At 28.6% G+C, this 16378-nt stretch overlaps 1 protein-coding gene across 5 annotated transcripts in view; it reads left to right on the forward strand.

Moving 5' to 3' along the window:
* MICU3 (Mitochondrial calcium uptake 3) overlaps positions 1 to 16378 on the forward strand; it is a 58871-nt gene that overhangs the window by 19986 nt on the left and 22507 nt on the right. For 4 of the 5 annotated variants that reach the window (XM_016060845.4, XM_016060856.4, XM_071187662.2 and 1 more), the window contains 4 exons: positions 3019 to 3196; positions 5329 to 5437; positions 5504 to 5661; positions 11464 to 14532. In XM_016060845.4, coding sequence (XP_015916331.1) covers positions 3019 to 3196; positions 5329 to 5437; positions 5504 to 5661; positions 11464 to 11532 — 514 coding nt within the window. In that variant the 3' untranslated portion in view covers positions 11533 to 14532. Of the gene's footprint in view, positions 1 to 3018; positions 3197 to 5328; positions 5438 to 5503; positions 5662 to 11463; positions 14533 to 16378 lie in introns of those variants that run through there. The other variant, XR_011638237.2, reaches the window with a different exon arrangement.

The raw sequence follows: 16378 nt of genomic DNA on the forward strand, positions 1-16378 counted from the left end.
TAAAAAGTACAATGTGTTTGACCTTCACCTGTTTGTGTTCCTGACAATGCTATCTAAATAAGTAAAGTATTCTTCCATATATTTTTTAATACTGGATTTAATAAAACCAAACTTGAGTCAATATATTCATTATTCATAAAGTTATGAGGTTTTTTTTCTTCTAAAAAAAGTAATATGTTTGAATTGTACTTTGTAAGAATAAAACCCTTATAATATTTAAACAATTTATCCAATTGGCTCAGATATTCTCATAAAAAATTCATATAGTTTATTTGTCTAGTTAGTATCTGAACAGCAATGTCTGATTGGTAAATAAGTGCAACTTAAAAATAGTATTTTATACATAAAAATCTTTGCAATTTATGATATGTTAGTCCTATGGATTTGGATTCATACTACACTGCTGGACAATTGCTAAGGACGGATAACACTATCATCCATAGCAACCACAAACTGAAAGGAAGCAAAATGTGGAAAATTAGAATAAGTGCGGGATATAGTAAGAAGAGGTATGCATATGCAAATTTTTTTTCCACGTCTGTTCATCACATGATAGCGCTGATAAGAGCTTTAAAGGTTTTGATGCGTGTGGAGAGTTGTTGTTTCAAGTCAAAGTTTTACAGGAAAGATTTAGTTGACGAACTTGAAATTTTCGGCATGTCTTCCCGATATCACTTAGATGATTTTAAGCGTGGCCGAATTATTGGAAAGATCGAAGAAGGGCGAAAAATAACAGATGTTGCCAGAGAGTTCGACATCGGTCACAGCGTTGTTGTACGGCTGTGGAAAGCATTTAAAACTACTGGAATGTGTAGTAGACGGGGGAGGTCGTGTTAGAAGTACGACGCCTGCAGAAGACAGATACATCGTCCTATCAGCAAAAAGGAACAGGCGCACCATAGCTCTGCTGGTGGCAAATCAGTTTCTTGCTGCTACAGGAAAGCAGATCTCCTGAAAAACTGCTGCCAGACGTTTGAGGGGAGGAGGACTATATGCCCCCAGACCTGCTGTGTGTGTCCCATTGACCAGACAGCACCGTACTGCCAGTTTGCAGTGGTTCAGTCTGTCATCGGATTGTAGACGTCAACTGATCTGGCGCGAGAGTGGTACTGGTTATCGTCCAGAAAATATCCAGGAAAGTGACCAATATCCGACATGCACTGTCATGGTGTGGGCCGGCATCATGATCAATGGCTACACCCGCCTACACGTGGTTGCAAATGGGACTATGACGGGCCAACGATACATTGATGAAGTTCTACTTCCTCATGTTCGTCTTTTTCGTGGTGCTGTCGGTGATAAATTTGTTTTTATGGACGACAACGCAACATGTCATCGAACACTCGCTGTTCAGGATTGTCTAGACAGTGAGGGTATTCAACGCCTCGTATGGCCATCACGTTCTCCAGATCTAAACCCCATTGAAAATGTTTGGGATGCTTTGGGGAGGCAACTTGCTGGCTGAAACTATCCTCCGACAAACAAGAACACCCTCATCCGTGCACTGACAGAGGATTGGGATAAATTGCCTCAACAGCTCCTGGATAATGTTGTGCAAAGTATGATACGACATATAGAATGTTGCATCACACTCCACAGTGGACATATCCCGTATTGACACCTTTCTTCATGTTGCCTGCTGATATTTAGATGCATTGTTCCATTTTTCCGTATGCAGCATCAATTGAACATTTTTTTTCTTTCAGATGTTTCACAGCTTTTGTACTTTCCAGAACAACGAATATGCTTTATTCTAATGTCTGAACAGTGTGGCAACTATATTTTATCCTACTAGGTCTCATGCCTTGCTTAATGTTATGCTACATTGCAATTTGTGATTCGTCCTTAGCAATTGTCCAACAGTGTATTAGTCCTATCCTTACGTAGTTAGCTGTATTCAATTCTGCGTAGAAATATTTTTTTAAAAAAACTCGTTTGTCTGAATATCAGTATTTAAATGTTCCTCTTTTACCAAATTTTCCCTAAAACCCATAGTGGTATTTTAACGCCAGGTCATCTGAGATCCTATTAAATTAATCTCATGGAACTGTCATGCTATCTTAAATGTCTAAATTTGAGTATACTATAATGCATACTTAACTACATTGTTTTGAAACTGAACCTATAGTTTATTTTTAATTAATAAAGTTTTTTTTTTACATACAAGATAGATCTAGTTTTTTTTACCTAAAAATCACCATACATTTAGATTTTATTCTTAGTTTTTAATAGATTTTCTCAAATAAATTTTAAGATTAGGAACAAAATGATGCACATAATTTATAAACTTTAACACCATTTTTTTTTATAAATTAAAAAGATTTCATTATTTGTGATGTGTAAAATATATGTAGCAGCGGAATTTCAAGATATCTGTATGCTTTTACAATAATAAAAATGTAAATGAGAACTTTTACAATTCATTCTTTTTGAATTAAATCATTCTAAAAAAAATTTTATTTCAGTTCATAGACTTTTTAAAAAAATAACTTAACAAATTTTCAAACACATTTAGAATGTTACAAATAATTCTGTGTTTGAATGAATAAAGTATGATTTGTAATCGATTCTTTGTTCATTTAAACATAGAATGAATTATGACATGTATTATAGTTGACATTATTATTTTGTTTATTCAAACTTGTTTGTTGGCATTAATTTTTTTTTTTGTTGATATAATGTGTTTAATCAGCCTGAATTAATTTTGTAAATAAATAAAGCTATCAAACAACTTTTAAATTTTTCAGACAAGTTTGCAACATATAAAATCAGATATTTAAGGTTAGTCATAAACTGAAAATAATTAAGTAACACTGGTTTAGACCATGTAGCTATTATTGAGTTTGCATTTTCGTCTTATACGCCCAAGATAAAATGTTTGATTTCTCCCTTAAAAAAATCTATGAATAATTTTTAGAAAAGTTAAAAAAGAATGGGAAAAGGTTGCTTGAAATTTCTAGTTTTGTAGTAGATTTCTTAAATATGAAAATGTGCCTGATATTTCTTTCCACTTTTTAGGTTTATGGACAACCTTCAAACTGAGGTACTTGAATTAGAATTTACTGAGTTTTCCAGAGGAATGCCTACTATTTCTGAAGTTGATTTTGCACGAATTTTGCTACGCTATACTCTTGTGCACAGTAGTGATTATGAAGCTTATATTGAACGTGTTCATGAGCGTATTCCTGATGAAAAGGTTTATATTCCTAACTATCAAAATAAGTTTCAGTCTATAACAATATATTATGTACATCAATCATCAATTGCTATACATATCAGCATAACTATTTTATTGAGTGTTCTCTAACTGTTATAATGAATGGATAACGTTAAAAACCAGTGGTTTTAGGTTGATAAAGTAAATACAGTAAAAATAATAATAAATATAGTATTTATTTTATTCTATAAATTTTATGCAAATAACGCTCAATTATTTTTAACTGAAGTAAACAAAATAAGAAATCCATACAATTTTCATTTGTTGTAAAAGCTGGGCTCTTCAGAAGTCAGCAAACTGTAATATTTTGTAAATATCATGTATCAAAATGCAGGTAAGGAAGTTAATTCTTTTGAATTATTCATCAAGAGTTACTTTCTTTAATATCAATCAGACTTGGGAAACATAAAAATTCAAACTGTAAACAATATCACCTGAAAGAATGCCTAAAAGTCTAGAAATTACTCTTTGAGACAAAGTGAAGAAATAGTATGTATAAGTGAGATTTCTTATGCAAGACCAGTTTATTTCCAAAAAACGCCTTTTTTTGAAATCAAAATAAACAAATTTGTTTTTTGTTTTCCAAGAAAATAATAGGATTTTTTAAACTTGCAAGCTGTTTTAAAATCTTATGTATAAGAAAAAAAAATTATTTCCTTTTATTGCATTTAGCATAGCTGTCAACTTTTTTACTTTTTTCTATAACATTTTTGAAGTGGTAGCGAAAAAGCAGAGTAAAAGCATTAACCTACCAGTGGTACTGCTCTAACAAAGTCATAATTTTTTCATCCCTTTAAATGGTTGAGTACTTGAAAAACCACACTCTATTTTCTACCTACAAATGATCCTGTGCATAGGAAAACTTCCTGATTTTTTTTTTGTGCACCAAACACCCACCTATATAGAATTAGTAATGAGAAAAATGTCTGATATATCATGTAAAAAAATAACATTTGGAAGCAGTAAATATTAAAATTTCAAAACTGTAAATGAGTTTAAGGAATTAACAAATTTTTAAATGCACCAACATTTCACACATTAATGATTAAAATTTTAATTTTTTTATACATATTTTTTAATTATTAATTTCTTGGTGATTAAAATAATTTAAAATTGTAATTTTTGCAATGAAAATCATATTAATGTAAAAAGTTGCTACCATCAGAAAAAAATCATGAAAGTTCTCAGGTATGGTTTAAAGTAGCCAAATATTTATAATGCTATACTAAGCACAGTTAAAGAGTTGTTGAAAAGACAAGAGCAGTTTTGATTTACTTATTTGAAACTTGTTAAAAAGGTTTTTTTTTTTTCTGAATATCTGTACTGCTAATTTTAAAGAGGTAGAAAACATGTCTTTATTTATGAAAGATAAAGTTCAGCTTATCATGCACTTTAGTTAATTAAATGTCATTTAATCAATAAAAAAAAAATTTCTAAAAATTGTCATTGATTATATGAATAATGCATGTTTTAATCTTTGTTTACTTTAAAGACCTATTATTTTTCATGTTTTTTAGATTTTATTTGTGTTATCTGTCTACCTCTATTCTCATGTTTTTTCAACTTATGTATTGCATTGTTATGATTTAGAATTGTTCTTCTAGATAATGTTTAGTGTTATGTTTTAGAATCATTGTTCTAGATAATTAGGGAAGAATTAGGAAATTTTTCTCAAGAAATTTAGTATCAGCCCTGAACAATTGCTTTCATACTAATTATCCTTGAAAATATTTGTATGAAAATTTTACAAAGGTATAGTCAGTATATTTATTTCAAAGAAAAGATATGCCCAATAGAATGTTTTATAAACATAAAAAATACTATTTTAAAAAGGGTAATTTTTAGTTTTCAAAATCCTTAATCTATTTTTAACTAGAAAATATATTTTTGAATCATATTTTTTAATTTGTTTATATTTTTTGTATTGTTAAAATGTACGGCAATCATATTTTCTTAGATCTATTATATAATTAATTTGAATGTAATTATTTGTTATAAAAACTTGTACTTTTTTGGCTTACTAAAATGAAATAAATATTCTATGATACTGACTTACCAAAATCTGATCTATGCATCTAAATAATTTGTTCATACTATTATTTATCTTTTAGGGTATTTCTTTTTCCCAATTTAAAGCATTTTGTCAGTTTTTGAACAACTTAGATGATTTCTCTATTGCCATGAGGATGTTTACTTTTGCAAATAGGCCTATATCTCAAGGTATATTTCTTCCTTTTTTTTCATATTAAAAGTATTTTTTAAATTCATTAACAATGTATTTTTTAGAGGAATTTCATCGTGCTGTTGCCATATGTACTGGACATAGTCTGGATGCAAATTTAGTAAATGCTGTATTTCAAATCTTTGATGAAGATGGTGATGGACAACTGTCTTATAAAGAATTCATAGCAATAATGAGAGACAGGCTGCATAGAGGTTTCAAGGTACATGTCTATCAAAATATGTTATGTTTTTACAGTTCGAGCACTAATTGCTGAGGACCAATGTTAGTCCATCTAGACAAGCAATAATTAACACAGAATCTAGGGTTGCATTCTACTCTGAGTTGTAAAAAGGAGCAAAAATAAAATTTCAACATAAACTTACAACAGTACTAATGCTACCAAAAATTTCACAATCTTATTGATCAGTAAAACTCACAGCAAATACTCAGTGTGTTATTCAATAGTTCACGTTAGCTGTAGATAGCTTGCTTAAAAGATATGCTGCATAGGTATGTCTGAAACAACATCAAAGGTTATGACTTGTTCATGCCTGACATATTTCCTGCCTCTCAGAGTGAAATGTGACCCTATATTCTATTGTCAATATTGCTTACTTAGTTTGGCAGCATCACCTCTCTTGTTTTGCTAAGGCAATTTTGACTCGCCATGTATATGTATGTATATATGATGTTTCCTCATTTAATTTATTAATAATTTTTAAATGAAAAAGAGCTTAAAAACTTTTTAAGTTTCGGGTATAATTTTCTTTTCACTACCTCTGGAAAAAGTTTTCATAGAGAAAAGCATAAAAATAGGTAGCTATGGAGCTGTATGATAATTTTAACTTAATTGCGGTTCTGCACGTAAAAAGTCATATTTTAACCTGTAGTCTTCTCTGCATGGCTTAACTGGTTTTTCAATGTTATGAGATAGGGAAATAGTGTATTGTGAAGAAACATTCTCATAATTTCACCCATTTGCTAAACCGCCAGTTAATAAAGCACTGGATTGAAAAGAAATGGCCCAAAAAATTTATTGTTTTTTTTTTTTTTTCATTTGTGTAATTTGGAGTGCTAAACATGAATCTGCTTTTTGCAAAATGAGAAATTTTATGTAAAAAAAATGCAAATTTAGTTTTTTTGCATATAACTTTTTACTTGGTTAAAGACAGAAGATTTTTGGTTGCATACCTGAAAAATAGAAAACATTTCTTACAAAATCAGTACTTTAAGTTTGGCTGTTGGGTAATAAATCAAAAATTATGTTCATGACAAAAATGCCTATAGCACTGGAATGGTGTCTCTTTCAATACTTCAATGAAAAATAGGTATAAATAATTAATTGGAATTAATAGTTAACTAATTGGTTTGGAATTTTTTAAAAATTGTTTTGTTGGACCTAGTAATAGAAAATCAAAATACAGTACAAAACCTTTCATCTGTTATCCAAAAAACCATGATACCAGAAAACCATGAAAAATTTTGCCTGGTTTTACAGGCATTTTAAACTATAACTATTGTGGCAAAATGGAAATTCCAGTCACCCTTGAAGTTGAATAGAGGGAAGGTGGGGGAAATATTTCTTTTTTAACTTTGAAAATCCTTAGTTCGAAAATGGGTGAAGAGAAAAATTCTACATTTTCTGTGTATGGAAAATATTTGTGGTCTTTAATTAGCTGCCATCGTCAACAAACTTTGTTTTCTCTTTGATTTATGAGGGAGGAAAGCATTACATGTGTTCATCAGTGTACAGAATACTAAAACAGCTATTTTTTTAAAATTCAATATTAAAGAAGGAATATAGTTAAGCTGTATTGAATATTTTTTTGCATCCAGAAAACCGGGAAACTCAGACATCAAGGACAGCAATGGTCCCCAATGTTGTTTTCCCAGCACTGTATTTCCACCCCTTAGGGAAGTACTGACTTTTTCTGAATTACTATATTCTTTTTCTAAACTTTCCCTAAAACAATTTTTTTGATTTTTGATTTTCAATCTCTTTTCATCAACATTTATTCTATTCAACTTTAGAAAAACACTTGCATGAGGTTTGATAGCAAAAAAGGATACAAAAACTCACATGATTGTTGTTCCAAAGCTGAATTAAATAAACTTTGAAGATGAGATTAAAAATTAAAAATGGCGAAGACCTTTGATTTTTAATGAAAGTTTATGAAAGTTATGGTTTTTCTGAAGGGATCCTCCTCTCAAGGAGTTTTCTTGTTTGTGTTACTAAATCAACGAAATAATTCATATAAAATTTTAAACCTCTTTTAATTATTCTCCTTTATTTTTTCTGTTGAAGTACTCATAGAGTCATTATTACAGTGCTATGGTAATTTCTTGATATAATACCCTATAGTCAAATTCTAGAGACAGGTTTTCTTGGAAATTTTCTCTTAGATTTCAGATATACAGTCAGAAATTTTTGTCTTAAACTCAAAAGAAAAAAAAATCTGCAAAAAATAAGATTTTTTAGAAAGGATTATGTTACTTTATGTTTGGCACCCTGAAAAACATAAGTATACAAAAAATAAAAAAATTTTCTGCCTACTTTTTCTGGTTAAATCTGCTGTTACTTTTTAATTTTTTTCGAATACTTTTTTCAATAAACACGGATTAATGTGTCTCAGAATAAGTTTTGATATTTTATTTTGAACAAACTAATTCTAGCATGCAAGTTATAGTATGAGAAGTAGAATGTGTCAATTATCAATTTATCTTTTGAAGGTTATTATAGTAAATATTTTTCCGTATAAAATAGGCATATTGATTCTATTTTCATTTATGAAATTTCCAGGAGTTATTATTATTAATATTTTTTTTTTTTTGAAATTCTAATTTGTTAAAAAATTATTATAATTTTAAGGGCTTTTTCAATTTTTTAAAACACTTTTTGCTTTAAATAATAACTATTTATCCATTGTTGTAGAAAAATTTAATTAACACAATCTTCATTTTTAAACTCACACTTGACTAAGAGGGAAGTATCTGTGCATATTTATATATATTTTTTTAAAGAAGTTAACTAAAAGAAATACGTTTTGAAAAACAGCTTAAAAGATTTTTCTATAACTTATATTGAAAAGTATTAGAAAATAAGCATTTAAAGGTGAATTTTTTAAAATAGAAATATTTTTCACAAAATTATATTAAAATTTAAAATCACTTAAAAAATATTACTGTACCTCCTTGAAAAAAGAGAAACTTATGAAAATTAACCAGTTGAGAATAATCCTAAGATTAATAACAATAATCAAAATTAAACCTATATTTTACTATATATTAACAGTATATATTAGGGGAGAGTGGCTCACCTTGGGACACTTTTTTTTTTTTTTTTGATCAATTATTGTCAAAATTTTATCTGGTATTCTTGTAACATTTGAAAACATTTGTAACTGGGTTTTGATTTTGTATCTGTCATAGAAAAAATTTTAAAAAATGTTTTGTTACCTTGCTATTTCTCCAAAGGTGTACCTCCTAGTGAGGCACCTTGGGACAGTTAAAAAGATGTGAAAAGTTAAGTGGAAATTTTTTAAAAATAGTATAACTAAATAAATTTGTATTTTTTAATTTTGTTAATAAAGTTTTATTTTGTTAGTTTCAAGTTCTTGGTATACAAATCTAATTGTTCAGAATCAAATACCACACCTGTAGAGCGGTCAAAGCTTTGATCTGCTTAAGTTTTAACATAATGTCATTTGAATCTATGTATGATTTGTCTTCTTTTTCGGGATTAATAAATGTTGCAGATTTATTCACTCTTCTCAAAACTGATAACTCTTTTTCATCTCCATCAACTCTTTCAACGCAATATACAAAGGCAACAACAGATCTTTCACCAACAAATTTATATGAGCAAAATCTCCAATATGTAATCTTGTTTCACTACTTTTTTGTAGGTGAACTTTTTTCTTATCGTTAAATATTTTGTTGTCACTTTCACTGTTCATTTCATCTGAGCTGCAAGCATCATCATCACTGTCATCATTGCATAAATCACTAATTACTGGTTTTCTTCTGGATGTATTTCTCACTAATTCTGAGAGCATTAAATCGATATCTTCCCAGATTTTTTTTTCATTCTCCCAGTTTGGAGGAATGTTCATTTGGTTTGGCGAAGCACGCTCATATATAAGTGCATGTGCATCACATATTGTTAATCCTTAATGGTACTTGGAGGCTTGTAACATATAGCGTACCAAATATGTTTCTTCCTCACCTGTGAATATGTTGCGACTCTGTTTATTTAAAATATATTTAAAGTTAGAATTTGACTACTCTCTTTTTTTTAAAGGAAATAAAATGCCGGTTCAGAATGATCTTACTAATACTGTATAATTCAGCAGCTTTCTTACAAGTCATTTCCTCAGATAAAATTTGCACCAGCTTTTTCAACATTGTTAGCACAAACTGCTGCATTATTTTCATACTTTTTGCTTCTAATTCTGGTCATTAGTTAAGTCTAATGAGTTCCTAAAATATGAAATAATAACTATTAATAAACGCAGATTATATAAATCAGAAAATACTTTGCATGCACAATATCTTTTTGTTAAAAATCTATTTTTAGTAAAGATTAATTATGCATATCTAGTGTCCCAAGGTGAGCCACCTCCATCTGTCCCAAGGTGCACTATATTCTTAATAGGATATTTTAAAATATCATACTTTTAGGCTTACAATTAGAACAATTAAATTTGATAACTTCTAAAGGGAAAGCTTTATACTTCATTATATTATCTTTTATTTAAAATAATTTCATTAAAATTTCTTTCTACAACTAATTAAACTTTTATATGAAAGTAAGTAAGCATGGTTCAAGAATAAAAATCTTTTTAAATTCTTACCTGCTTAATCAAGATAATCAAAATATGTTCCAAGATTAGGTGATGCTGACATTTATCTGAATCTGAAAGAACTAAAAGATAATTTAAAATTTATAGCCAAAAATAGAAATGTCCCTGGGTGTACTGTGTCCCAAGTTGAGACACTCTCCCCTATTCTATTTATTAACAGTGATCAATATTAAACACTAATCAAAATTAAACCTTTTTGTGTGTAATTATTATTTTAATAGTTAATGCATATTTCTTAAGTGAAAGGTAGTTTTTTTTTTAAGGAATGGCAGTTTATTTTTAGAAAAAAGGCAAAAAGGTGAATTTATATTGATGAAAGAGCTGGCTGCCGTTCTAAAAATGCTTAAGGAGGAACACTCTGATGAGTGAAAGACTAACATGGAGGGTGGTTTGTGGAACTTCCTAGAACGATAAAAAAATCTTGATTTATTTTAGCAAAAACATCTTTTTTATTTTTTACTGACCTAAAATAAAAAACAACCTCTTGATTTTTTTTCATATTGAAAAATATGGCATTTAACATTATAAAGAAAGAAAATGAAACAAGTTAAGCGTTAAAAAAATTGTAAGGAAAGAAAATTAAACAAATTAAGCTTTAAAAAAACTGTGTTTTTTTTAAAAAAGTTTTTTTTGGCTAAAGACCACTTTTTATTTTTTTAATGATCAAAAACAAAAGAAACACTCTTGAGTTTTTTTTTTCAAAATATTACATTTAACGTTATGAGAAAAAAAACTGAGGTGATGAAAGTTATTACTTCCTATTAAAAAGTTCTTGAAATTCACCTAAGTAATAGCTAAAAAAATTATTTCAACATGACATTTAAAAATTTAAATAAATATTTCCACCATTTAAATATCTGAACTAGATAGTGTTGACTTTTTTCTTTTAAAAGACTTCAAAATCAAAAAAAGATATAGACATTTTTAACATATGAACCACTGTCTGTTGTTATTCTATTTTCCTAAATTGAGTCAATTTTCAAAATGGCCCTCTTACCATAGTTTTAGTTCAGAAATTCTCAAAAAATTATTTTATCTTCATCTTCTTTTTGTCTTCTTTTTCATCTTCTTTTGTTATTATGTTTGAATAAAGTCACACTGTATCTCTACTTTGGGATTGTTCTTTGTATTAGTGCTGTAACATTTTAATCTCTTTTTAGTCTCATTTGGTAAAGACTGAAGGTTGGGAAGCATTTAAATCATGCATAAAGACTGAGATGAGAAATTAAGTGGAAGACTTGGATTACAGAAGTATAGATGAATGGTTTTTTAGGGAAAATAAAGTAAGTGACAATTATATTGAGAACTCTCAATATGTATAATAAATAAATAATAATGGATACTTCATGAAAAGTCAAAAAAAAGATGTCACTTACCTTGTTTTTCTATAAAATCAGAGAAATAGTGATTTAAGTGCAATTAACATTTATTCCTGAATTATTGTCAATATTGTTAAAGCAATAATGTAGATTATATTTAGTATGTAGAAATTTCTAAAAATGTAATATACACAGCAAAGTATAAATTTAAAGCGTATGTGCCTACATAATTTTTCATCAATTACGTAACAGTAGCTTATAGCATTTACTTATTAACTGTTCAAATTTCATATAAAACAGAGTTTCTATAAAATTTTTTGCAATTTATTACAATGTGATAGATAATACATGAGAATTTTTTGAATTCCTTAAATTGCATTTTGTATTTATTTAAAAATATTTTTTCTTGGGTGCTCAGGGCACTAATGAACTCCTTAGTGCATACTTTAGAGGGTAAAGTGCAATTATGGAACACAAATGGACAGGTACAAAATATCATATCATATAACCCATTGTCAGCACTCATTTTAATTCTCAGGACACTAGAGAGTGTTTGTTAACAGGTGCATAGTTTGGTTTAGGGACAAAATCTTGTGGGCAAAATTTCTCTTTCACAAAAACTCACGAGATCAATATCTCATGTGGGTGAAATTTTGCTGGGTCGAAATCTCATGTGGACATAATATCGTGTATGCTGATTTTTATTAATTTTTAATGTGAAATCTTTAAGAAAAACACCTCTCTCTCTCTTTTCTTGTGCTTAGGACCCACCTTGTCTTAATTAGTGGTTATTTTATTCACTTATTCAAAAAAATTTTCTAAATATACAAAATAAAGAAGATACTTATAAGCTCACATTATGATTCTACTACGAATTATGTGCAATTCCACGGAGGTAGCTCATCATTGTTCTGTTACCCTAATCTTCAACAATATTTCAAATTATTGGTTTCATGTCTTTATATCATGTCATTAATTCTTTTAGTTTCACTTCTGCCTGCAATCAAGTGTCCAATTTTTACTTTCTTTAAAGACCATTCTTTCTGATGAAATTGTAAGCATTTTCAAATACTAGATGATGAACTCCTAATAACGAGCTAAAATGCTAGCCTTCAATAACACTGTATGTACTTGGAAGTTCATTTGCTACTTCTCAAAAACAATTCCACATTTTAATTGGAAAACGGGCGTAGGCATTGCCCAGTTTTTTTAGACCTACCAATCTTTATTTTCTTCGAGATCTGATACAGATGCTGAAAAACGTTTTGTAAATACATCACTATCTGAAATAAATTTGAATCACAGCTGAATGCAATCTCAATCACATCTACTGATACAAATGCAAATGCAGCTAACTTTCTTTATTCCGATGTATAATCCAGGTCATTTGTGTATCTGTTTGACATTATAAAAGATCACAAGATCATGTATAATAATAAAAGGCTTTTCCTATAAAATCTGCAGAATATATATGATTTTAATAATAAAAGTTTTTTTTTCCAAGTATTTGGTTGGATCCACACAAGATTTTGTTATTTTGGCTATAAAATTTCGTCTCAACACCTATAGTTTGTGACAATGCTAATTCACTATATTGAGGGTGCTGTGAATGCACCATTTTAGCACTCTTTCCACTCCTAATATCCACCACAGAACTGACAAACGACCTGCTTTTGCTCTGTTGTTGGGGTAACTGCTTCTTCTAGAACTTACTTTTTTGTAAAAGACTTTTTGTAATGGCTTGCTTTGCATTTATTTTTTTCTGAAATCATGTCCTAACTAATCAACAACTCACCACAGTTATAAATCCTGATTTTGTTCTGCCCACTCAGTAAAGCCCTCCAGCATCTTAAAAATGAGTTCCAGGTTGTTTGGTGCTGGTCTTGTTCTGTTCTATCTCTACCTAACATTTGCCGCAGCAGTTTTGTCATACCCTATTTTACAATAATAAATATTTAACTAACAAAACAATACCTTTTTATACATAGATTGGCCATTCTATTCTAAATTGATATGTGACCCATCCTGCATCAATTTTATTTTGGTTAAGTTAAGATTGGTGGTATACAAATTCTTAAACTGCTAATTGCATTTTTACAAAGAAAGCACTTAAAACATGATTTTTTGCTTGTGTGATACAGATAAAAAAATGTCATTATTTATTAATCTTAAAAGGCTGTTGAGCTTCTCTTATGATCAATATAATAAAATAACACTCTTTTGACTCAATTTCCTGTACTCAGCTTTTGTTTTATTGCAGACTGTTGCAAATGCTATAAATAAAGAATTGCATTGCTAAAATTCACTTAAAAAATGCTAAAAATTGATAAATTAGTATAAAGTATATTTGGAAAAAAATGTATGCTTGATATTTTTTAATTTTTTTATGATAGAATGCTATTTTTGCTTCGTACTATGTCTTTGTTTATGCTTATAAAATCTGCCTAGGTTACCTTAATGACATTTAACTTTTTCTTCCATATTTATTTATTATTTTTATTTTAGTAAATTTAAACTGTACTGTTCAAAACAGAAGTTACGTAACTTACACCTATTTTATATTGGATGTCATTTAATCATTTATTGAACTTCAAAACCCAAACTAGTTAAGTGTTGATTGATGAGCATTGAAAGTAGCTAATGTAGTTCATACAAAAAATGAGTAGAAAAATATCGTTGAAATTCTTTGTGCACAATTAAATGTTTACTTTTCAATCCTATGTTCTAAAATCAAATGTTTATGTTATGTTAGTAGGTTATTTATATTTATGTAAAAACACATGTATATAGATTTTGTAAATTATTTATTACTCTCATTGTTCATGAAATGGAATAAGTGTGAAATCTAAATTCTTTTTCAGTTATAACCTTCTTTTTCATGTTATAAACTAATAAAAATTAAATATATCATATAGTTTATTTTTATGAACTGATTTTTTCGTAAAGTTAAGGTGCTTTGAAAACATTACAATGGCTTTGAAAGAGAATCAATTCAAGAAAATCCAGAAGAAAAAAAAACAGATTAATTTGTCAACAATTTTAGAAAAGAAAGTTAATAAGTCACTTTTTCCTCTTGATTTGAATACCATTTATCAGGTTCAATCTTTGACCGAGTCATAAAAAATATCAGTGAAAATAATATTTGACATTCATAACCTATTTGTAAAAATCACTTAACAATGAGAATTTGTTTGCACACTTCATAAATATTTTGTTGCAGTCCCTTGCCAAATTATTAGTCTCACTATAAGATTCTATGTAAAATTATAATTATCAAGTGATGCTATACAACTTTATTGTTTTTACGTGACTGAAACAGGTTTGCACTTGTTTACCATCGTTTATCAATTGGTAAAATTATGCGATATGTAATATAAATTCGAAGATTGGATAAATTAGATGATATATTATATAAATATAGAATATTTATTATATCAAGTATTATATTAGTATATTATAATAATTAGACCAAATTATTTGATGTGCTATAGTTTTTTAATAATTACATGTTTTGCACGATTTTATATGCAATACTTTTATATTTAAATATGCATATAATTGGTTTTTATTCAAGAGATTTTTTTATATACTTCCTATTTGTATTTATTGTAACATATTTCATTACTATGTTGATACACGAATGTAAACAAGTGCAAACCAGTTTCAGCCGCGTAAAAGCAATGAAGCTGTATAGTATCACCTGATATTTAAGATTTTACATAGAATCTTATAGTGCATATTATAATTTGGCCAGGGGCTGTATACGCTGCACAGATCAGGAATATATGATTCCTCTTCATTTTAAGAAGTAACTGAGGTTTGTGATTTTTCTTCTCAGCCTGTTAAGGAAACAATCTGAAAAATACCACTGATGGTTCCTCAGATTAATGTCATGGCTGATTTATGATAAGATTAGTAGTGTAGACCAAATAATTTTCATTAATAATTTTTCTGAAATGTATTGCATGTTGAGCTGAAAGCGTGGATGTTTCGGCTCAAGTGCAATTTTTGCAAGGAGTTGTAAACTTTTTTAACAGTATGAAAAACTATGTTTTCACGAAATTTTATGGAAAAACTTACTAATTTTAGTTTATGCAAGTGTGAAGTTTGACATCCGATAACTCTGATATTTCATCTTGAAAAAAATTATTTTTTCATTTTGTTTCCCAAATTTTTATCCCAATTGTATCAAATTCTTATCCCAATATTTGATTTGTTTTCCTTCTGTATTTACATTTTGTGTTGTTTAAGCAATAGAAAATTAAAGAAAATTTACTTGGTTTTTGAAAGTGAGTGCTATTCCAAATAAAATAAACTACAGACAGATCAAAATAGCATTAAAGTGCAAGTATACTTCTAATGAACGTAGGATAAGTTAATGATGTGAGAAATTACAACCTAATAATTTTATCTTTAAAGTAATTGAAATTGCTTCACCTTCGAGCAAACAGAAAATTTAATTTTAAGTGGTTTAATTATAAAACGCTAGGATATTAGCAAGGGTTACAGAATTTTGGCTTTCCGAAACAAATGTTTTTTTCAGTCTTAAGGTTGACAAAAACACCTTTTATTTTTAAAAAAATCTTGAAAAACATTGTTTAGACTGGAATAGAAATATTTGATAAGTTTTAGTTACAGTAATATGATTGGTTGTTTTAAACAAGCAGACAATATCAGAGCAGGAATATGCCCTTTTGAAGCAACTTTGAATTAACAGTTTTAAGCTTTAAAATTGATATACATAACAATTTGAATC

This window comes from Parasteatoda tepidariorum, chromosome 11 (assembly GCF_982258835.1).
Source record: "Parasteatoda tepidariorum strain Cologne lab strain chromosome 11, Ptep-v5.0, whole genome shotgun sequence".
NCBI classification, from domain to species: Eukaryota; Metazoa; Arthropoda; class Arachnida; order Araneae; family Theridiidae; genus Parasteatoda; species Parasteatoda tepidariorum.